General features: G+C 27.6%; 1 protein-coding gene across 3 annotated transcripts; it reads right to left on the reverse strand.

Moving 5' to 3' along the window:
• Window positions 1-12,823: 12,823 nt before the first annotated feature.
• Window positions 12,824-19,704, reverse strand: LOC111302807 (uncharacterized). Of its 3 annotated transcripts, none has more exons than XM_089741844.1 (8): window positions 19,412-19,704; window positions 19,157-19,330; window positions 19,004-19,063; window positions 18,370-18,426; window positions 18,048-18,248; window positions 17,811-17,922; window positions 17,509-17,726; window positions 12,824-13,222 (listed from the first exon to the last, which is right to left on the reverse strand). In XM_089741844.1, exons 2-8 carry the CDS (start codon window positions 19,214-19,216, stop codon window positions 13,130-13,132), a joined length of 801 nt encoding a protein of 266 aa, XP_089597970.1. In that variant the 5' UTR covers window positions 19,217-19,330; window positions 19,412-19,704; the 3' UTR covers window positions 12,824-13,129. The 3 variants fall into 3 exon arrangements, with proteins under 3 accessions (XP_089597970.1, XP_022754383.2, XP_089597969.1); XM_022898648.2 differs by having other exon boundaries at window positions 19,157-19,259; window positions 19,412-19,699; XM_089741843.1 differs by having other exon boundaries at window positions 12,824-13,269; window positions 19,157-19,259; window positions 19,412-19,683.
• Between the last annotated feature and the right edge of the window lie 5,749 nt (window positions 19,705-25,453).

Genomic DNA, 25,453 nt, shown 5'->3' on the forward strand with positions numbered 1-25,453 from the left:
AACCTGTGTAGTCTTCTCATTTTTCTCAAGATCTGCTATGGTTTTTTTTTTCATGAAAGACTACATCTCTACTTTTGACTGTCTTTCTCTTCACTAGATCCCATACCCTATAGCTAAATTTCTCATCACTATATCTTACAAACACATACTGTATGGCTTTACTATCAAGCTTTGACCTTTACTCTTTCGGTATATGCATGAATGCTTTACACCCAAAAACTTTCAAGTGAGAGTATGAAGCATCTTTCCCTATCCACACTCTTTCTGAAATGTCAAAGCCTAAAAGAACTGATGGTGAACTGTTAAGCAAATAACAAGCTGTGTTGATTGCTTTACCCCAGAATTGCTTTGGTAATTTTGCCATCCTTAACATACATCTGACTTTTTTTATAATGGTGTGATTCATCATTTCAATTACACTATTATGATGTGGTATTCCAAGTTCTGTCATCTCATGCTTAATCCCATGCTTTGAACAATACTCTTCAAAGTCTTTAGATGTGTATTCCTTACCATTATCAATTTGAATACACTTCAAGGGCAAGTATGTCATCCTTTCAACCATGGAATGAAATTTTTAAAAATACTACAATACCTGACTTTTGTATTTCAACATATATATCCAAGTCTTATGTGAAGTATCATCAATAAAAGTAACAAAATATCTACTACCACTTAATGACTCAACCTCAATGGGACCACATATGTCAAAATAAATCAATTCCAATCTTTTTTTTTTCTTCGAAAACTCTTATGAAAAGAAACCCTACAATACTTATCAAATAAACAATAATCACATGAATCAAGAGACATACCTTTGGTTAAGGGAATGAGAGACTATCTTGCCAAAACCTGTAACCCCTTCTCGCTTATGTGTGCCAGCCTCTTGTGCCACAAGTTTGCTAAAGCATCATCCTCAATGGCATTTACCTGGTTGCCGTTCAATTACATCCATGTCTTATACATTGTGCAGCATAGTTTTTCCCTTGCAACTACCATAGATCCTTTGAGAAGCTTTCACTACCCATTCTTTTGTCACTCTCATATCCCTCCTTATCAAGGACATTAATAGCAAGTAAGTTCATTCTCTTATCTGAAATGTGTCTGACATCTCTCAAAGTCAACATGCAGCCTATACTAGTTTGTACAATAATATCACCAGTCCTAACAATCTGTAACACACTCTTGTTTCTCATCTTAATGCAACCAAAGTCTCATGCTTTGTAAGTTGTAGACAACTCTCTCTTAGGAATACAATGATATGTCGTTCATGTGTCAACTATCCACTCAATGCCGGGATCACCAACATGATTACAATCACCACGTGTACAAATCAAAGTAACTGAATCACTATCTGAATTCAGTGCTGCAACACTATCATCATTTGAACTTTTTTTTTTCTCATCTTTTCGCTCTTGCTTTAAGATTTTACATGTCATTTTATATGACCTATTTTACCACAATGGAAACACTTTACTTTATTTCTGGACTTGGATCTATGTTTAGACTTACTATGACCTTTTAAGTTCTGACCCTATCGATGTTTCTACCCTTATTCTCTATGACTAGAGCTTGATTCCTAGGGTCTACATCTTTTCGCCATGCTTCTTCATTAAGCATACTGTCATTTATCATCTCTAATGTCACCTTATAATCAGGAGCTGAATTAAGAACAGTCACAACTAGAGTATTTTAACTGTCTAACAATGAACCCAAAAGAAACAACACCTTTATTTCATCATCCATATTAAGCTCCATAGTAGTCATCCGATTAAATATATCTTGAAAATCACTCAAGTGCTATATAATAGATCATTTATCCCTGTACTGTAAAGTTGTAAGCTTTTTAATAAGCATAACTTTACTCATACCTATTTTTCTCTCATACAATGCTGTCAATTTTTTTCAAACAATGTGGGTATCTGCTTCCTACGCTACATGATGAAACACGCTGATATCAAACCATTTTTTTATTGTAGCCAATGTCTTTCTGCCTAACTTCTTCCAGTTTTCATTTTTCATATCACTGGTTTAGCTAAATCACCCAATACCAACTCATACAAATCTTTGTAGTATAAATGATCTTCCATCATAGGCTTTCAAATTAAATAATTTGATGCTGTCAATTTTATTATAGAACCTATATCACCCTCAATGATCTCAAATAGAATCTACTTCTGTCTTGAGCTACTTCTGTATCGTTGTCTTAAAATAACCCTCGCTCTGATACCACTTGTTGGGCCTGAAGTAATAAACACAACAACATAGAAGCGATGTATCGTAATAAACCCACAGCAATAGACAACAATCAATAACAAAAAACACAGAAAAAATAAAACACACCAAGATTTACGTGAAAAACCCTCCAGTTTAGAGGGAAAAACCATGGATCACCAAAAAAATCTCTATTATCAAATAATGGATATACAATGTTCTTCTCTAGCTAAAACTAGAGCTAATCAACAACTAGAGAGACAATTGGAGAAATCTCACCAAATAGGTTACTCAACAAATACGTCTTGGATTTGTTCTTAAAAAGCTTTAAACTCGATCTTTACAATGTAGAACTCTAAATCATAAACTTGCTGACAAAGTTTCAGCTTAATCGGATCACGGATCGATTTTCGTTCAACCAATTCTTTCTTCTTCTTTTTTCCCTACTTTTTTTGGCTTTTTTTTTTCTTTCTCGTTTTTGACACCACCTTAAAACAATCTCACCTCTTTTTATTAGTAGCTAGAGCTCTGTATAAAAAAAAAAAAGACCAAGGCCTATGTCTTTTGCTTGGTTCAAACTCAATTATATGGGACTGGATCCCATTTTTCATAACAAATAGTTCTGTAGAGAATAATTCATGGTTGTACATTAATTTTATAATAATATTATTATTCCAATGGTTAGAGTAAAAGGCTCTTCACATAAGGCTAATTTAAGTACAATTGATGAGCTCACCAACCTTGACAGTTTGACCTGTCGATTGCCAATTGGCAAAATTTGTATGTAATGAATTTGGTTGGGAATGGATGGTATAAAACTTTATGTGTGCAGACTACGCAAAGCATAGAGCAATCAATGAACTAGAGAAAATTATGTTCCAACTTACGATAATGACTCAAATAACAAAAAATAAAAAACATTATTGAGATTCACTAAAATCACACCTACCCCATTACTATCATATTTTACCATGAATAATTAGGGAATGACCCTATCAGATTTTCTTGAGAAACAAGGAACCTAACCGCTCAAAATAGAAGACATTGCATGCCTTACAAATAATTTAGAATTCCCAAAGTAGTGAAATGACAATCCGGATATATTAACCATTTCTATTTAGAAGTAACCTTGGTGCATTCGATCTGGATATATATCAAGACTAGGTATGATTATGAATAAATAAATAAATAAATAATACATAAAAATACTATAATTTAGTACATGTTTCTCTGTTTAAACAATGAAAGAAATTCTTAATTTCTAATCCCATAAATCTTGTCTATCTATCTTAAGATTACAATTTGAAACTGTTATGTTGAAGTTTCAATTCTTGATAGTTAAAGTTTATTTTTCTAATAATATTTATGAGAAGAGATCGACTTACACCAATGTAAAATTAAAAAATTTTGTACTTTTTTTAATTATTGATTTTAATACATTTAAGGGATGTGAGAGACAAGTTGAAAAAAAAAGTTTCATTTTTTGATTTATCTCTTTCATCCCTTAGATTTATTGAAATCAAATGTTAAAAATTATAAAATTTTTAATTTTACACCGGTATAAGTTGATCCATTCTCTCTCTCTCTATATATACTAATTTTTGGCACATATGTGATATACGTTTAATTTTTATCTCTAAAATTTTGATTTAATAATTTTTTTTAAATACTATGATAAAAATGATAAATAATAAAATTTTTATTTTTATTTTGATATATTACAAGTAAATTTTGATAACTTTTGGTATAGTTTTGATTTGGATAACTTTTAATATGTTTTGATAATCTTTGTTAAAAGTTTAATAACATTTGATAAGATTTTGGTAACTTTCGATAGAATTTTAGTAACTTATAATGTAATTTTTGTAATCATTGATAAAACTTTGGTTTTTTTTATGAAATTTTGGTAACCTCATAATGTAATTTTAGTAATCTTTCATATGATTTTGCTAATTTTAATGTATACTTTGTAATCATTCATAAAATTTGTGCATCATGTATCTAATAATAAATTCCCATAGCCAAGCATTCTAGTATAATATAATTTTTTATTTAATAATATTATTACTTCATTATTTAAAATTTTTTTACTAAATTTTTTATTGAATAGGTTCATAGTAAGCTTATCATAACCTCGCAAAATAAAAGTTCTAGCTTTGTTTCTACTAATAACCAAGGTTTGATCCCTGACAACTTTAAGTATAAAAAAAGTTATTGATGATTGATAATTAAATTATCTTTAATTTACTAATATATTATTAGTGATTTACTACAAATTATCAATTTTTAGCTACTCAATTATCTATAATTTACTACTAAATTATCATTAATTTACTACTAGTTTATGAATGATGTTTTACTAAATGGTTGATGATTTACTACAAGTTACTGATGGTTTATTAAAATTATAACTGATTTACTACTAATTAATTGATGATTTACTACAAAATTATCAATGATTAACTAATTTATTACTAAATTATCATTAATTTATAATTAAGTTATTAGTGATTTACTACTATATTATTAGTTATTTACTATTAAGTTATCAATAATTTAGACTAAATTATCAATGATTTACTATTATATTATTATGCATTTACTACTATATTATCATTGATTTACTACTTAATTTTTGATTATTTATTACAGAATTATCACAAATTTATTACTAAATTATCCATGATTCACTATCAAATTATCATTAATTTATATTAAATTATTCATAATTTACTATTAAGTTATCATCGATTAACTATTAAGTTATCGTTAATTTATTATTAAGTTATATTGATTTATTTTTCAATTTTCAATAATTAACTACTAAATATTTATGATTTACTAGTATATTCACAAAAAAAAAGACTTTTACCAATAGAATTTTCCATTGGTAAAAGTCTTTTTATCAATGGAAATGAGTTTTTTGTCGCTAAAAGTCTTTTTACAGATGACAATGAGTTTTAGCAATAAAAATTCCATCGCTAAACTCCTTCAAAAAGTAACAAGTCATTAAAAGTATTCCATTGGTAATGATTAAAACATTAATAACAAAAAATTCCATTGCTAAAAATTTTTCTCATTTTAACTAAATCAAAAAATTAAAAATAATATTCTATCACTAAAAGTACTAGCAATGAAAATTCTATCGCTAAAGATTATATTTTTTAAAAATATTTTACAAAAATAAAATTAGCAAGTTTGAATTTTTGTTGCTAAAAGCTCCATGAACTTGGTTTACACATTTTAGGGATAGAATCTTTATCACTATCATAATGTCTAGATCTATGGACCTATCACTAGACATTGACTTGAGGAGTCGCCACCAATCTTTTTGTTTAAGTACGATTGGCCACCTGACTGAATCTGTCCCTTTTTAAAGAAAAATCCTAATTTTGACTTAGGTACCTTTAAAAAGTAGATTTAATGTCTATGAAACCAGAACTAGGGTCGAGAGTACAGTTACGTGTGAGGAAGGTTATAATACCCCCACAACGCTCATCAAAAGATAGTACTAGCTCAATTTCGTGTTATCCATTAAGCCTTAAAAAGTTGACCAAGTAATTAATTATTAGAAACTATTCTTAATTGACTTCAATACTTTTGGTAGAAAATTAAGCAAATTCCCTCACCTCACAAGTATACAAGAAAACTACTGCTTCTCTTGCAAAGGCTCCATCGTTGGATTATTTAACATTAAAAAATTTTTAAGAAAAGAAAAGAAAAAAGCAATAATACTTCAACTTTTGATAGAGATCTCTTTTTTATTATGTTGTTTTATAAGAAAAAAAGTCATGTTTTTATACAAGGAAAATTGATACTTTCAACTTTTCTTTAAAGCATTTTGACATTTCTATTTTCAAAGAAAATTGATACTTTCAACTTTTTCTTAAAAATGTTTTTCTTGAAAATTTTATTTGAAGAAAAATTGATACTTTTAACTTTTCCTTTAAAATGTTTTTGAAAATTTTATTTTCAAGGAAAATTGACACTTTCAACTTTTCCTTAAAAATGCCCTTTTTTTTAAAATTTTATTTTCAAGGAAAATTGATACTTTCAATTTTTCCTCAAAAAAATATATTATTAAAATTTTTATTTTCAAGAAAAATTGATGCTTTCAACTTTTTCTCTAAAATACTTTTTTGAAATCATTTGTTTTAATTTTATTTTCAAGGAAAATTAATGCTTTCAACTTTTCCTCAAAAATACATTTTTTGAAATTTTTTTTTAATTTTATTTTCAAGTAAAATTGATACTTTCAACTTTTTCTTAAAAGTATTTTTTTTAATTTTTATTTTAAGAGAATCATTGAAAAATTAAAGAATGCTTACTTGAATAAATAAATAATTCCAAGTTAATCAATAAATAAATAAGCATAAAAATAATAAATAAATAATAATGATAATAAATAAATAGATAAAAAAAACCTTGACGCAACTCAGCTTGGCTGAAATGGAATGTGGCTCCAAAGATAGGTGCGGTTAGAGCGACTTGGTGTGCGGCTTGGCTCAACGACTCAACAGGGGCTAAGTGAAACGGGTTGGTGGGTCAACGCACTACGAGTCGGGTCGGATCGAGGGAAAACACGGGAATCTTGCCTAGTTGCTGACTCAAAACGACATCATTTTTTAGGTTCTATAAAAGATTAAATTTTCATTTTTTTTCAGACTTCCTCTTCTTTTCCTCTCTCTACCTTTCTGCTTCTCGCTCTAGGTGATTTTCGATCATCATTTTTCATCAAATGTCATAAAAAAATCATCAGTTTTTTGGGTTTTATCACAAGAAACTGGATTTTTCAACAAAAAGTCACCAAAAATTTAAATTTTCATCGAAAAATTCAACCTAATTCTAGAATTTCTAAAAAATTTTCAAAAAATGCAAATTATACTACAAATTATAGCTTTTTCAAAAAAATTTTGATTTTGATTACCTTTTATTTTTTCCATTCCTCTCTGTGTTTGCTCTGTGATTGCTGGCTCTTATATAGGCCTTCATTCACAAATTACACAAGGATTTAAAAATCAAAATCCTCTATCTTGTCATCTATTCATCCCCATTTAAAAAGAAAATCTTTTTTTATCTCAGTTTCAAAATTTAAACCCCTAATCTTAGAGTTTTAACAGGATTAAAACTATGCTTGTACTTTTTTTTTTTTTCTTATTAGCCTTATCCAAAGCTTACAGTTTAAAAAATGGGTGTCTACAATTGCCCTTCTTTGCATATTTTTAGTGGAACAAAAATTATGCAAAGACATAAACACCCATCAGGGCCTAATTCAAGGAAGGAACAAGCCAGACTAATTTAAAGTCTAAAAGTCACAATATATAAACCTTAAAATTAAGTTATTAGATATCATTATATTTCATGACATATCCTGAGAAATTATCAAAATAATATAATTTTTTTAAAAATAAGAAAAAAAATGAAGAATAGGTTAACAAGTAAATATTTTAAAAATATATATAAAATTTTATTTAATTTATTAATTTAACAAATAAAAATGAAATATTTTTTAATTTTAGAATATCAATTTATTTTATGAAATAAAATTAATTAATTACATTTAATAATATATTTTTATGCTTTTCTTATCATTACATTTACAATTATTAAAACTTTTTTCAGGGATAAGACATTTCAAACACATTTTACATCTAATAATATGAATTTTATAATTATTCTCATCTTCTTACATTAAATTTTTTTTATTTAAAATCTTTTAATTTAAAAATATCAATTCTTTTACTTAATCAAGTTAATTATTTGCTTTACTTTAATTTTTTGTTACGCTTGTTCTTACTTTCCATTTTGTTTAGAATTATCATCATAACTTTTTGTTAAGGTATTATGATAGCTCTAGCCTATTTTACGTCAAATGATATCAATTTTACGATTATTTTCACTTTTTATGTTTACACTTTTTTTTTTGTTTGGAATAACTTTTTATTTATAATAATAATTTTTACGTTAGCAATTCAATTATTTTAAGTTATAACAATATATTTTTATACTTGTTCTTATCTTTTATTACATTTAGAGTTATCACGACTTTTTTAAGGTATAACAACACTTCTTACACATTTTTTATGCCAAATGATATAAATTTTACTATTATTCTCACCTTTTTACATAAACACTTATTTTTTTATTGAATTATTATTTATAATAATAATTCTTTTCTGTTGTCAACTTAATTATTTACGTTAAAATAATATATATATATATATATGCATTTGTTCTTGCATTTCAAACGTTTAGAATTATCATAATGCTTCCTTAATATGTTACGATAATTCTAACTTATTTTACGTCAAATTATACTAATTTTACAACTATTCTCACTTTTTAACATTAACACTCTTTTTTTCTGTTCAGAATTATTTTTATTTATAATAATAATTCTTTTACATTATCAACTTAATTATTGATATTACAATAATACTTTTTTATGGTTGTTCTTATTTTTTATTAGATTTAAAATTATCACAACTCCCTTTTAGGGTACTACAACACTTCTAACCCATTTTAAGTGAAATGATACCAATTTTGTAATTATTCTCATATTTTACATAAAATTTTATTTTTGGTTTAAAATTATTTGTATTTATAATAATAATAATTCTTTTATGTTATCAAGTTATTTATTTACATTACAATAATATTTTCATACTTGTTCTTATCTTTTATTACGTTTGAAATTATCACAACTCTTTATTAAGGTGTTAAAAATTTTTAACTCATTTTATGCCAAATGATACCAATTTTACAACTATTTTCACCTTTTTACTTCATGACATTTTAATATATTTTACATTAAATTATACCAATTTTACAATTATTCTCATATTTTTATATTTACGCTTATTTTTTAGTTTAGAATTTTTTTATTTATAATAATAAATTTTTTATATTGTCAATTTATTATTTACGTTACAATAAAATTTTTTATGTTTGTTCTTACTTTTTATTATATTCATAATCATCATAACTTTTTCTTAAATATCACAACACTTCAACCATATTTTACACCAAATTATACCACTTTTACTATTATTTTCACATTTTTACTTAACACTTTTTTTTGTTTAAAATTATTTTTTATTTATAATACTAATTTTTTTACATTGCAAATTTATTACGTTTTAATAATATTTTTTAACATTTATTATTAATTTTCATTACATTTAAAATTATTATAATTTTTCGTCAAAATGTAATGATACTTCTAATCATTTTACGTTAAATAATATTAATTTTACAATTATTCTCACTATTTTATATTAAATCTTACTTTTTATTTAAAATTATTTTTTATTTGTAATAATAATTTTTTTACATTGCCAACTTATTTACTTATGTTATAATAATACATTTTTACACTTGTTGTTACCTTTTATTACGTTTAAAATTATCATAATTTTTTCTTAAAGGGTTTACAACATTTCTAACTATTTTATGTCAAATAATAATAATTTTACGATTACTCTCACCATTTTTATATTAACACTTATTTTTTTGTTTAGAATTATTATTTATTTCTAATAATTATTATTTTACGTGCCAAAAATAATATTTATATTACAATAATATTTTTTATGCTTGTTCTTATTTTTTATTACGTTTAGAATTATCACTAATCTTTGTTAGGGGTATTACAGTACTTCTAATCCAATTTATGCCAAGTGACATCAATTTTACAATTATTCTTACCTTTTTACATTATAACAATTCTAACATACTTTATGCCAAATAATTTTAATTTTATGATTATTCTTACTTTTATACGTTAACATCTAGTTTTTTTGTTTAGAATTATTATTTGTTTATAATAATAATTTTTTTATGTTATCAACATAATTATTTACGTCACTATAAAATCTTTTACGCATATTTTTACTTTTTATTATATTTAGAATTATCATAATTTTTTTAAGGTACGATATTTCTAACATATTTTACGTCAAATGATACCAAGTTTACAATTATTTTCACTTTTTTATGTTAACACTTATTTTTTTATTTAGAATTATTTATAATACTAATTTTTTTATGTTACCAATTTATTACATTTCAATAAATTCTTTTTACGTTTATTGTTACTTTTCATTATGTTTATGATTATTATAATTTTTTTAAGGTGTAATAATACTTCTAACTATTTTACGTTAAGTAATACTAATTTTATGATTATTTTCACTATTTTATGTTAACTCTTTTTCTATCTAAAATTATTTTTTATTTGTAATAATAATTTTTTATATTGCCAACTTAATTATTTATGTTACAATAATAATATTTTTATGATTGTTGTTACCTTTCATTACGTTTAGAATTATCAAAACTCTTTGTTAGGGTGTTACGTTACTTCTAACTCATTTTATATCAAATGACACTAATTTTATGACTATTCTCACTTTTTTACATTATGATACTTCTAATATATTTTATACCGACTGATACCAATTTTATAATTATTCTCACATTTTTACGTTAACACTTATTTATTGATTTATAATTATTTTTTAGATTTAGGATAATAGATGAAATTTCAAAAAACCTAAAAAAAAAAAGCTAATAAAAAAAGTAGAAGTCAATAAAGAAAGAAAAAGTTAGAGGAAAAAAATCTTTAAAAAATAATAAAAAAGAAAATTCTTAATAGTTATAAAATTATTTTTATTTTATTTAATAAATAATATTTAATGTTAATTAATTTAAATTAAGTTAACATGTTAACAGATAATTAATTATTTTTACAATTAAAAAATAATCAATGACTTATATTAATTCTTGTATATCTAACGATTATTATTCAATGATCTTATAATAAAGTCAATAATTTTAAACTTACTATAGAAATTCTAAGTGTATGGTATCAATTTTTATTTTAAAAAAGGGGCATCAACCCTCCTAAGCTTTTGAAGATCCTTATCCGTTTAATACATGCTTATGTATATCTAAATTCTTAAATTATGAACATGGTTTTTAATAATTTGATAATATAAAAAATAATAAAAACTAAAAACATATAAGTTAGTGAGAAATTAATAATAGTAACTTATAAATTTACTTTTTTGTGTAATTATTTTTTATTTATATCATGTAAATTTTCATTAATTTTTAGAAGTGAAAATTCTCCCAATATCGAATATTTCAATAAAAAATTATTTATTTTTTCAATAAAATAATAAATAGTTTAAAAATTTTTTGTCATGTAAACTTTGTACAAATTTGAAAGTAAATAAAAATATTCCAATGGAAAGTGTTGGAAAGTGTTGAAAAAGAATAATTTTGAGGTTTGAGAATTTGTTAAGGTATATCCAAAGTGTTGGAAAAGATTTTTTGTTATTTAAAGAACAAATTAAGTAATACAAAAATGATAAAATTTAGAATAGAAAAACCATTTAATTAAGACGAGTTTAAGATAGTGTAAGATTAATTGGCTTCATTTTTAATATGGGCATTACGGGACGCTAATAGTCTTATCTACGTGCAAACATATTTGCGAACTTAATTATATTTTGTAGATTAAATCTTATACTTTTTAAAGATACGTAATCAATCTTTAAAATAATAAATTCAATTAAATAATTAATCATATCTAAAAAAAAATTAGTGTAATTTCATATTTTGTATTTAGCAATTGAATTTAAAATCTTACATGTTATGAGACGAAGAATTAAATTGCAGCTAAAGAAAAATAAAAAATTTTGTTTTCTTAACATATAACTTTGAAAATATAAACTTGTGAGTTGTGAATAGCAAATGATGATTCAAAGCTTGGAGTCAAAACAAATGAAGAGTTAATGCAGCATTACAAAAATAAAAGTAATAGAAACAAAAAGATAATAAAAAGTTATGAATAAATTGAGTTGATTTTCAATTTTACATTTTATATAATAAACTTAGAGTTTTTTTTTATTCACTTATTTACGTAATATTTATTGACAAATGTGTGATTTGTTAATAAAATATTAAATTTTTTAAAATTTATATTTTAATAATCGTAAATTTATAAATAAGCGAAATCAAAAGGTAGATGAAAAGAAAGGAAGCAAACGTGGTAATTAATTCAAAAAATAAGCGAAAGCTGCCAAACAGGGCAAATGAAGGCCTTGTAATAAAGGAAATCACTAGAGCGAAGCGGAGCTCTTCAAGTAACGGCTAGATGCACACGCGATTACAAAATCACTTCCTTCATTACCTATGCCTCTCCATAAGCAATAAGAAGAAACAGTTCCACAAGCAATCCAATCCAGAAGCTTTTAGATAATCGAGGCCGTTGCTCACCAATCAACCATTTAGATACTTTCACTAAAGGGAAAAAAAAATGAGTTTGACATGGTTTATGTGGAGGAATTACAGTTACTCAGAATACCTTCAACATTGTTAAAGGCCATTCCTAAACTTAGTGAATATCAACCATTGTTACCCAGAAGACCTTCAATATTGGAAAATATAACCACCGACAGAAGACAATAGAATAATGCATTCAAAAAGAGTCAAGTACTTGATCAACTAGGAAATAATATGCTTCTTCGCATCAGCTTAAACAGAGATAAATGGAATTTGAATTGCCAAAATATAAGTACCCTCGAAGAAATCCGCAGACAAATGATTAAGACCATCTCTTTCACATATTTTATTCTCTTTACAATCACAATAATTACATTGTCAACAGCGCCTATGAAGTGAAAGCCACTCGCCAAATTCCTCACACAGTAAGCAAGTCAAAACAAACTTCCAAAAAAATACCATCTTTCTCCGTTGTTACCAATATTATTAAAACAAATTAAGAAATTAAATAAATATTACATGGTAACATTCCTGGCCATTGAAACTACTTAGCAACTATTACCTACCACCGGTCCCTACGAGAGAAGCCTTAATACAACATAAAGATGCTAGGTCAAACATCCAATCAATTGTCTTGGGGCGCCTCGAATCTTATCGGAGTGTCAATGCCCATCATACAGCAAAGGCCTGATATTAAAATTAAAAGCAACACAATTCCCTGAAAATCATATAATGCAGCTGTATCAGAAGCCCATATATATCACACTGTAAAGCAAACAATAAGACCACAAGGACTCAAAAGACCAACATAGAAAGTTAGGAATGCATTTTCAATTACATGTAACTATATCATAACACTCATAATAACAAAAAATAAACTAAATTGAACAAAGGATTTGAAACAGCTGCAGCAGTCAACACCACTCTTACCGTTATTACCAGATAGGAGGAGATTTTTTTTTTTTTTTTTTTTAATAAATAAATTATTAGTAGTGAAAGGAAGCAATACAATAGCTTACTGCAACTAAAAGCAGAGAACATTAAGCCGGAGATGTGGACCAAAGGAAGATTTTTAGTTGCCTAATAACTCATGTAGGCTACAATAAACAGTTTTGGTCCACTTCACTTATGCCGCACTTGGTTTTAGTTCTTTCAATTTCAAATTTCAACAGTTCAATTCTTCCCTATTTCAAAAGAAAAAAAATCCAATTGGGAACTGGTCACTACTGGTAATAGAGCAACTAGCACAATTATTACAGCAACCTAGTTAAATTACCAATTACTTAAAGCCATATAGAGCAACAACAACAGCAAACGCAGTTGTTTCCCACCACATAGGGTTGGCTATAAGTATCACGTTCTACCATTGTGCCCTATTTAGAATCATAACCTTAGTACAAGTGAGTTCTTTCTTATTGTTTATATCCATCTCCTCTTTGGTTTTCCTCACTTCCTATTAAGGGTGTTCATTCGGTCGTTCGGTTAATTTTGAATCGAATTATCCAAAATTGAATTAATTAAATTACATTATTTAATTTTCGATAACCAAACTGAATTTACGAATTTTGAAAATTAATTGACCAAATTTAATTCGGTCAGTTCGGCTAATTTTTTCGGTTAATTGCATAATAAATACATTTAAGTTAAATTATATTTTAAACTATTAATTTCTCAATTCTAAACAAACTAAATACAATTATTCAATAAAATATTCAAATACTAAAGTATTATGTTAAAAACTCTAACAAGTTATGAAACTAAGTGATCCATTTCATGTATTTTTTATTTTATATTTGGATTATGTTATATTTCGATAAAAATTTCGGTTAATTTGGTTAAATGAAAACCAAAATTTTTCTAAAATCATTTTCGTTAACTGACCGAAATTAATTCGGTGGTCGACCGATAAACCAAAATAAATCAGTTCGGTTAATTATTCAATTAAAATCGAATTATAAACACCCTTACTTCCTATTGACATGAGTATCCACCACTATATCACATCATCTTAGAGGGTCATTATCAGTCACCTCATTAATTACCCAAGCACCTTAAACATGTTTCTCATTTAGTCCTCAATGCACGCGACCTACAACTTTTATGTTATGCACTCATTCCCAATCTTATCTTGGAGGCCCACAAATCCAATTTAACTTTCTCAACCATGCTTATTTACTTTTTTTATTTATTAATATTTAATGGCAAGAAGAAATTAATAAATTTTTTGAGAAAAAAACATAAGAGGGAAGGAAGTAGACAAAGTCAGCACCAGCAGTGACTAGAACTTGGCACACCTAGGAATGGCAACAGTAGGATACCCCCTATTTTTTAGGTAACCATACCTCAACCTGATTAATACCCGACTGAAATATCAATTTTAGTACCTGGACCCAAAACATAATACCTGTTAACTACCCAAACCGGATTTTCTAAGACAAAAAAATTTATAGAGAACAGTGGATAAAAAATACAGAATACTTAATACTTTATCCAAAAAAAATCACTGGGAATAAACATGTTTCAACTTTCAAAGCTAAATTCAAGTAAAAAGAAATCAAAGAAAGCTTTCAACATCTTCTCTCCCAAACCACAAAAACTAGTTAATAAAAAATAATCAAAGAACACAACAAATAACTGACCGATTAAAAAAACAAAAACAAATTAAAGGATGAAAAATACAGAATACTTATACTCTAGATTCAAAAAAAAAAAAAAAATCACTGAGACTAAACATGTTTCAACTTTCAAAGCTAAATTCAAGTAAAAAGAAATCAAAAAAAGTATTCAACATGTTCTTTGCCAAACCACAAACACTGGTTAATTTGAAAATAATCAAAGAATACGACAAATAAGTGACCAATTTAAAAAACAAAAACAAAATTAAAAGAAGAAACATGTGGTTTATTGAAAAAAAAAAATACATGTGATTATGGAACTGTTGAACCAAAATGAGACCAGTCTACAAAGAGGAATAGAGGTCAAAGGATAGAGAAGGAATTGGTGGAGACTGGAGTTTAGAAGGAAGTGGTGAAGAATGAGGTTGAGGGATGTGCATTTTGAAAAAAGCTTGTGCTTAGTGTCTGAGTTGGTCTTTTACCATTTGCAAGGCTTTTGGCTTCAAATAACTTTTGTATTACTTGTTTACATTTTTGGTTCAAGGAATAAGTATATATACAACAACACACTAAACCTTATATTCCATATTCTAGGGTCGACTGTATGAAAAATCAAATAAGAGAATCAAATTAGGTTGTAATTTGAATCCTCTTGCGCCACTCATTTCTATCAACAACCACCTTTTCATCTAATTTCTTAACCATCATATCGTTTTTTATTATTGGCATCCATATCTTTCATGGTCTATCTCTAGAGGTTTTGACCTCTCCTAGATCTAGATTCTTAATTCTCCTAGCCAATAGCTAGGCCCACATTTCACATGTCCAAACCATCATAAACGACCCCCTCTCATCTTCTCTTCCATTTGGACTACCCCTAATTTTTCTCAAATCTCTTCATTTCTAATTTTATCTCTTCTAGTCTTATCACACATTCATCTAAGCATCCTCATCTCCGCTACATTCATCTTTTTCTCATGTTGTTTCTTAATAGCCCAACACTAAGTTCCATCTAGTAATGCAGGCCTTACAATTGTTTTATACAACTTCACTTTTAACTTTAAAGGTATGTTGCGATCACATAACACATCCGACGCACTTCACCACCTCTCACCCATCTGCATGAATCTTATGTTTGACGTCTGCTTCTATCTCAGTATCACTCTGAATAATAGATCCAAAATATCAAAACCGGCTACTTTTTGGTACTCCTTCACCATCCAACTTAGTCACACTAGTAACCACTTCTTTGTGATTACTAAACTTGCATTCCATATATTTAGTTCTAGTTCTACTTAAGTTAAAACCTCGAGACTCCAATGTACTCCTCCACAATTCTAATTTCACATTAAAGGCATGACAAGTTTTTGCAACTAAGACTATATCGTCGGCAAATAACATAAACCACGGCACCTTATCTTGAATACGTTCAGTTAACTCGTTCATAACTAATGCAAAAAGGAAAGGATTTAGTGTTGAGCCTTGATGTAATCCTGAGGTAATACAGAAGCTATCTGCCATGCCCCCCAATCATCCTCACATTCATTACCACTCCTGCATACACATTTTTAACTATGTTGATGTACTTAAAAGGGACTCTTTCTTCATTAAGGCCCATCAAAGCACCTCTCGAGAAACTCTATGGTATGCTTTCTCCAAGTCAATAAATGCCATATGTAAATCTTTCTTTCCCACCCAAAAACCCTCAAATAAAAACCTCAAAAGGTGGATCGCCTCTGTTGTGGAGTGTTCTAGCATAAACCCAAATTGGTTTTCAAAAATAGTGAACTCACGTGGCAACTTACATTCAATTGCTCTCTCCCAAAGTTTCATAGTATGACTCATAAGTATTCAATAACCATTAGCATCAAATTCAGGAGTTAGCTTGGTTGGCAAAGGCTTGTATTGATTAAGTGTTTTATAGAAGTTCTAATCTTCCGAGACCTATAACCAAGTTTTTTCTTTGTTTATTATAATATAATAAACTACTAATAAATATAAAAGAGTAGACAGGTGTGTAAAGCTTTCGCTTTAATGTATAATAAACTACTAATAAATATATATAAATTAAATATCTATAAATAACAATCTATCTTCTCATGCAAATTACCACTAAGATAAATATTACCAAAAGGCAAACTAATATATGAAATAGAGTTGAAAAGAAGAACAGGTTTTCTTATGTGACAATGGGGTTAAAGCAGAAAGACAAATAGTAATTTATGTAATATATATATATATACACACACCTCATTCTTATAACTTTGTGCCATTTTGGAAGCTGGACATTCCATTTAAGACAGAGAAAGTATATAAACAACAACAAAAAAAGCATTGTTGCAAAATCAGAGGTAAGAGAAAAGTGTAGAGGAAAAGGACAGAGACTTACAACTAAAACTCCCTCTAGGAGTGATGATTTTATCTTGCAAACCTCATCACAGCCTGTGGAATTGGCTGAAGCATTTCCTGCAGTACCTTCAGCAAGAAACCTTTCAAGCTCTCTGTAACCAGGATAGTGGATGGACTTAAAAGGATCGGAAACATAAAGAGCAGCATATTTTGCCCCAGACTGCTCCAAAGAACTCAAGACTTCATTCATAATCTCACCTACATATTTAATTAAAAAACACATAAATGAATTTTAGAGTAATATGTCTTCAATAAAATAAGGCACATGATAATATAGCATACTCTCAGGGTATGGTTGGTCAAGCTCTTTTGCAGAATGAGAACCTCCATGGCATAGGACAACCAAATCAGTCTCCCCCTTTGTTTTCTTTTCCATCCTTGAAATTAGATGATCCTGTTTATTGTTTATCAGAAAATTGTAAAGGAAATAATAATATGAAGACAAGAAGATACTAAAATCTTCCCACACCACCACATTTTGTAGCAATGCATTTAAAATAAAATTCTTTGTTAGTTTACATGGATTGAACTCAAGTTAGCAAGCTTCTGGAAATCTCCACCCTCTATAGAGCATGATTCTGAAAATGCAACATTACTGACTCCCAGATCATGCCTACAAGCTTCCTTAAAACCTGAAACCAACAAATTCTCCATTGTTTCCTCCTCAGAGGGAGCAACATATGGAAATGCCATTGAAAAATTGGACCTGGTAAAAGAGACCTGTTCAACGGTAGGAATTAATAATCAAAAAGCAGGAAACTAGAATCTAATGTAATTAACAACCCAAACCAATAAATCTAACATAAAAGAAGAAACTTGCAATCAGGTGAATTCTGGTTACCTTAAGCAAGTTCACAGGCTCTACATGTTTGTTTCCAGCAACATCTGAAGAGTGCAACTACAGGGAATAAAGCCAATATTAAAGTTGCATGGACATGATTGCTAGCAGTGAATCCAGTTTATCACAAGAAAACAGTGAACTAAATGCACCTTCAACTCCTTCAAGAAAGAATGAATCAATAAAACTCGTATAGGCTGAAAGTATTGACATAAGCTTGTATGGAGTGAGAGTATTGCAATAAGACATTTATAAGCAGAAATTAGCAGCACTACCATCAAAACCATATTTATATCAAAGATCCCGACATGAAAAATCAACAAAATTGTGGTATTTATGTTTCTATTACATCATCCAATATGCTAAATACTTTAGCTCGTTCGATTGGATTCTTGATTTTTGTCAAAAGAAAGTTGCAAACCTATTTGTGTACCATTAATTCACTTTGCACAATACAAGTATAGTTTAAAAGAAATAAACAATTAATTAAAAAAAAAAGGAAGAAGCTGCTTATTACTATTATTATCTTTCCTTTTAGCGATAAAGAAACTACGTATTCAGATAGTTTATGAAAAGGAATGCTTATTAGAGGCTGCATCTGAAGCTTTGGAAATAATATACATTCCAAGAATATTACCTCTCTACCAACAAAAACAATTGCCAGATCAACAAGGTGTTCATGTTTACTCCTGGAGCACTAAAAACAAAAGCGAAAGTGGCAAATTAATCAAGGTAATTAGCAAACTTAAACTATGGTTATAATATTTAAGGAAAAGAAAGTGCAAAATACCAGTAAGTCGGACCAGCCGCCTTGAAAGAGAACAGAGTTGGCTAGGTCCTTTGGAGACATGATCTGATAATTTAAAGATTTCTTCAATTCAATGCTAAAGAAGCTGTAAGCACCAACAAAAATATTCCAAAGAAATGAGATCCCAATTTGCACCTCTTCAGATGAAGAAGAAGCCTGAACTAGAAATTTTAAATTGTTATGATTTTGATCCAATGAAATCAAAATTACGAAAAGAAAAAGAAACAAAAAACTTACACCGGAGACCACAGAAAAGCAGGCACCGTGGATGCCAAAGAAATCTGAGCTGATGCAACCAAACCCACCACCACCACCACAAATATCTTCAAACACATCGCGCTTATTCGTTTCGTATATTTCAAATCAAATTTTTTGTAGATCCAAAACAATCCACCCAAATTCAATAATTTTTTTTAATATAATCTGATGTTCTAAGCGGATCAATTCATATATGTGAAGGAAACCAGATTTTCTTCAGCAATGATAACAACAAAAAGAAAGGTCGCGTGTTTGAATACTGGGCCGCGGACACTTCGTTTAGACTTTGGGTCCTCCCTTTCCCTGTCCTCTGGAGTTGGGCCTAATCCATATTCTCTCCAGGAAATTACCAAACGGTGTAATGGAAGCACAATATTTGGAATTTTCTTTTTTTCCTTTTGGCCAAACAACATTTATTGAGTTTGCCGCCACGCTTAAAAACACTAACTAATCATCAATGAGAAGTAGTAACTATTTATTGAGAAAAAGAAACTTTTTAATATTAAAGCATCCTATAATTTAGTTCTTAGTTGATGGATAATCTTCTATGCAAAAAATTAGAAATAGCCGCCGTTAAGTTAGGCTGATTTTTTTAATTTATTATTATTATTATTATTATTTATGATTTTTTAATTATTTTAAATATATTTATAATTAATTTAATACATAACTTAATATGTATATTATAATAACTTTCACATAAAATTTCACATGTCAATTTCTTGTGAAATAATCATAGGATATTTTCGTAATTATAATAAGAAGATTTATAGTAATTTTGATTAATTATGGTAGAATGTGTATTATAATTATTTAGAAAACGTGTTAACTTCTCATCAAATAAGCATAGGGGCATTTTGGTAACTTTAATGAGAGATTAGAAATTTAATAATAAGTTAATTTAATAATAAGTTAATTTTATATTATGTTAAAATTTAATATGAATATTATAACAATTTTCAAGTAAAATATCATACGGGTATTTTAATAATTTAATATATGATTAATTTAATATTATGTTAAAATTTAATACATAATTTAATAAAAATATTATAATAATTTTCAAATAAAATATTATATGTCAATTTATTATAAAATAATCATAAAAGTATTTTCATAATTATAATAAGGGGTTATGTTAACTTACTATGAAACAATCATAAAAGCATTTACATGATTATGGTAAAGTGTATTATAATAATTTTGATAATTTACAGTTAAAAAAACATTTTCATAATTAATATTGGAGGAACATTATAATAATTTTAGTCACTTATAATAGAAGTGACATTTTCATCGGGCATTATCCTAAATTTAATTAATTATGGTAAGATAAGCATTTATATAATTATAATAAAAAAGATAATATAGTTATTTAGTACACATGTCAGCCCTTTATAAAAAAATCAGGGAGGCATTTTCGCAATATCAATGAGACTACTTTAATATATAGTTATATAGATATGCTTCAAAAAAGTTTTTTCAAATAAATAAAAAAGTAGTAAACGGCAATTACCTTTTTAGCTTTGCACTATATTTTATAGAAGGAAAAAAAAAAAAAAAAGATACAGAGTAAAAGGAAAACTTTTTTGATTTGATACGAAGGAAATTAGAGAGGAGAAAAATTAGTGGATCCAAGCCTTTCTTTCTTTTTTTTTTTTTTCTAAATATAATCATTTCAAACGCAGAAAAAATCCATTCAACTTAAATTAATAATTTATTTATAAGTTAATGAGGCATTGGTTTAGTGACAAGGAGATCTTAAAACCTTAAAATTTTAGGTTAAAATTTTATTATGTGAGAGTTTAATTGTTTAATTATATTATAATTTATTAATTGATTATAATTGATTGTAACTTGATTATTTAGTTGATTATGATGTTATAAATGATTATTCAGTTTATTATATAAATGTAATACTTAATTATAACTTTAAAAAAATTTTATTTACAACTTGGAGCATTTGGTTAGACAAAGTGAGATTACTTTCCAGAATCTGATTTCTTTCTATCAAAATTACCTAGTACATTTTCAATAATATTATATTCTCGTGTTTAGTTCATTTAAATTGGATATAAAATATTTGTATTTGGTAGAAGAAAATGTAAAATTATTTAACGATATCTTTTGTTCTTAATATAAGAAAGTAGTGCTTCGTCAAAATAAATCAATCTCCTTTTTTGAAAGAGATTGATCAGTTTCTAAATAAAATGATCCTTTTTAGAAATTGATAATTTCAATTCTTATTTTAACTTTTAAGTAAACAATCTTTTATTCAAATATTGAGAATGAAAATGCGGTCTCTTCTATAGTGTCAATGAATAAGCCTCAACTAAAAGTCAAGTTCAATTATGGCATTGCTCAATGACAAAAAAGTTAATCAAAATCAAGCAAACCATTTAGATTGTCTAGAATTTACTTCTGAAAACCCTTATTAAAAATGGGATTCATTAATCTCATTAAAATGCTTCTGAAAACATTTTCCGTTACACAAACATTGAATATATGCTAAAGATATTAAACATTACAATTACATTATATATTTTTTGATCAATTTCAACTAAATTGAGATAGAAATTGAAATAAGATCAAAACAATCTTGTTAAATTAACTTTTGGGTAATTTTCCAATAGAAAACATTAACGTAATCAAAACTAAAATCATAAGTAAAATATAACTATTTATAAAATATATAAGTATTTTAATATTTTGGTTATATTATATAGATTAAAACAATATAGTTAATTATTTTTTTTTACTAAAAAATCATATGCTATTTTAAGTTAATTTGATAAATGCATAATGCTGTTGCATAAAATCATCAAAGACTAATTTTTTACCATTTTAGAAAATAAATTAAAATTAAAGTGTTTAAATTGTGAATACTCAAAAGATGGACGATAAATTTAATCCATCATTCTAAGTAATAGATATAGACATTATCCCTACATTTTATAAAAAAAATATATCTTAACATTTGAAGTTTTTAAAATTAATGATAATTCAATTAAATTTGTAAAAAATATTATCATTTATTTAGGCAATTCTTGTATATATTATTTATTATTTACAATATTTTACAATATTCATTAAATAGTTTTAATATAAATTTGAAATTAAATAATAGTTTTACAATTAAAAAATTCACAAATCAGCTTTAATCACTAAAAAAAAGAGATTTTTATGACATTTAATTAGCGACATTTCACTTTAAAACATCATAAAATACCAAATTATTGAAAAGTTAATGACATTTTAAATTCAAACATCATTATAATTAAAAATTGTGGCGTTTTTTTTAAGGAAAACAATGCTATAGAAAAAAAAAAGTTTAAAGGAGTTTTTTCTTATAAATGCCACAATTACTATATGAAAATAGGTTTCGTAGCATTTATTTCGTGATATTTAACTTACACTTAACTATATTTTCAATAATTTAGAGGCATTTATGGTGAAAAACACCATCATGTTAATATAAATTAATGGTATTTGTTAAGACAAACATCACAAAAATTTTCCTAAATTAGGTTCTCTACCCCATTTCTCTTTCGCTCTAAAGCTTCCCCCTTTTGTCTTCTCTCATTTGCCTCTTTTCTATGTAGAACCCAAAAGCTTATTTCCTTCCTTTCTTTTCCCCATTCAGCATATCCAAACCCTTTATGCCCTAACCCAGGTTGTGTTTCTTTTCTTCCTTCTTATTGGGAGCATTTAGTGGTTAAAAGGGCAACCAAGTCTTTTCTTTTTGTTAGAGACTGACAGCAGATAGCTAGGAGCATTTTGGACATTTGAGCTGACTTGACATGTCCAGGGACATGTCAGCTCGGTCATATCATTTTTGTCCCCTAAGTGTCCCCTACTTTTTGTCTATAAATATAGACATCTAAGTACTATTATTCTTTCTCATATTATTCCTAATTTTTTATTTTTCTCTTATTTCGACTTTTTTCATACTAATCTCTGACTTATGCATCGAAATGCAAATGCAAAAAGTACTATTTACTTTTGTTTCTCACTTTTTTTTTCTTTCCCTTATGATTCCAAGCCTCCCTTTAGTTCGAAATTCAACACAAAACATTTGATATATCAAGTAAGGGCCATTCATTCATCAAGCCGACCTATAAACCATGTCACCCAGGAAGAGAGCTAGCAAGAAAGGAAAGACAATCACCCCGACTACAATAGAAACATATAATAGCTAGCCTATAGACTGACCTACCCACAATAGGTCATCCAACCATGGAGCAATTTCAAGCTTTAGTTGAACATATACATGCTCTAAAACAAATATTGCACACCATAACCCCACCCTAAACTTCAAAGGTGCCCAATCTTGTCACCCCTCACCGACAGGCCGTAGAAAGACAACAAAGCTATGAGGAAATAAAAGCTCCCTAGACCTCTAGAGAAGAAAAACATGATATTCCAGTTGTTCACCACTACCCTAGCCATAATTCAACGCACGTAACAACTAAAAAAAAAAAAATTGACTTAAAAGCTTGAATAAAGGCTATGAAAAAGGAGCTAAAGGGAAAGGTAGTTGTTTTTTAGGACAAGCTTAAGTTTCTTGAGACCTCAACCTTCTTTGAAGAGATTGATAAAATTATACCCTCAAAGGGATTTAAAATACCGACCTTGGAAACTTACAACGGTACATTTGATCCTTTTGATCATTTGAAACTTTATAAAACTAACTTGATGATGCAGAACACAAATGAGGCTTTGATGTACAAAGGTTTCGTTACCACTCTTAAAAGGGTAGCTCAGTCCTGGTATAGTAGCCTTAAGCCAAGGTTGATTATGACATTTAAAAAACTTAACCACTTATTTTTTTCTCATTTTGTGAGCAGTAAAATAACTAAGAAAACACCATTAAGCCTGATGTCAATCAATCAAGGCAAGAATGAGTCTTTGAAAGACTACATCATGCGTTTCAATGTGGAAGCTCTACAGTTGAAAGACCTAGAACAGATGGCCTCTGTAGCCACTATAACAAGTAGATTAATGATAGAGAGTACAACCTTAAGTTGACCTTATCTCTAAAGCCACTAAAGATGTTGGCTGACATCCTATTTATAGCTGAAAAATAAAGAAACGCTAAAGTTATAATGAAACAATTGAGGTGATGAGGCTCATCTTCTTTTCTTAGTGGTCAAGGTGAGAGAAGCTCATCCTCTTTCTTAATCATAAAAAAGATAAAGATTTCTACGACCTTCTCTTAAGAGGAAGACGACATAGGGCTAGAAGCTCTAGTAGAGAAAGAAACTACACCACACTGAATACTTTTTGAGAAAAGATTTTGATGCACATTGGGAGAAATCTAAAACTTAGATGGCTAAAGCCATTGAGTTAAAACATAAAAAGAGATCTAACCAATAGATGTACATTCCACAAAGCATAGGCTAAACATCAAAGACTATGCTGATCTAAAAAATAAAATTGAAGCTTTGATTAGGAGAGACCAGCTAGGAAAGTTTATGGATCGATGAAGATAAGATGAAAATAAGTTAGGCTATAAAAGAGAATTTAGAGAACCCACAATGAATAAGGAAAATATGTTAGAAAAGAATGGGAAAAGAGAAGTTTAGGGAATAAGCATAGGCAGGATAAAAGGCAATTTACTGATAATAAACCAATTGTCAGGGTAATTAACGTGATCACTAGAGAAAGCTACACCTCGATAAAAAAAGGTTTGATCAAGGCATGATATGGCCATTAGTTCTTTGGCAAAGAAAGAGAAAGCCTAGAAGGATGAACAATCTTATTTACTTTGAAAGATTTATAAGGAATCTAATACCCCTACAACGATGCCATAGCAATTAAGGTTTCGATATATAATTATGTGGTTAAAAGGATCCTACTTGAATGCCACCATGAAAAAGATGAGAATCAAGGAAGACCAATTGCAATGAATAACTATGACTCTGATTAAATTTTAAAATGAGTAGGTACCAGTCAAATGGACTATTAAATTGCTAATCTCCCTATGAATAGAACCGAGGACAGTTACATCATCATAGAATT

The sequence above is a fragment of the Durio zibethinus genome, chromosome 13, assembly GCF_047325235.1.
Source record: "Durio zibethinus cultivar Kanyao isolate XHJ-2024 chromosome 13, ASM4732523v1, whole genome shotgun sequence".
Taxonomy (NCBI): domain Eukaryota; kingdom Viridiplantae; phylum Streptophyta; class Magnoliopsida; order Malvales; family Malvaceae; genus Durio; species Durio zibethinus.

Coding starts and splice junctions, on each gene's coding strand:
- LOC111302807 (XM_022898648.2), bottom strand. CDS start 19,509: ATGTGTTTGAAGATATTTGTGGTGGTGGTGGTGGGTTTGGTTGCATCA. Junction 18,427..19,003: donor TTGTTTTTGTTGGTAGAGAG/GTAATATTCTTG, acceptor TATTCCCTGTAG/TTGCACTCTTCAGATGTTGC. Junction 17,923..18,047: donor CTAACTTGAGTTCAATCCAT/GTAAACTAACAA, acceptor AACAATAAACAG/GATCATCTAATTTCAAGGAT.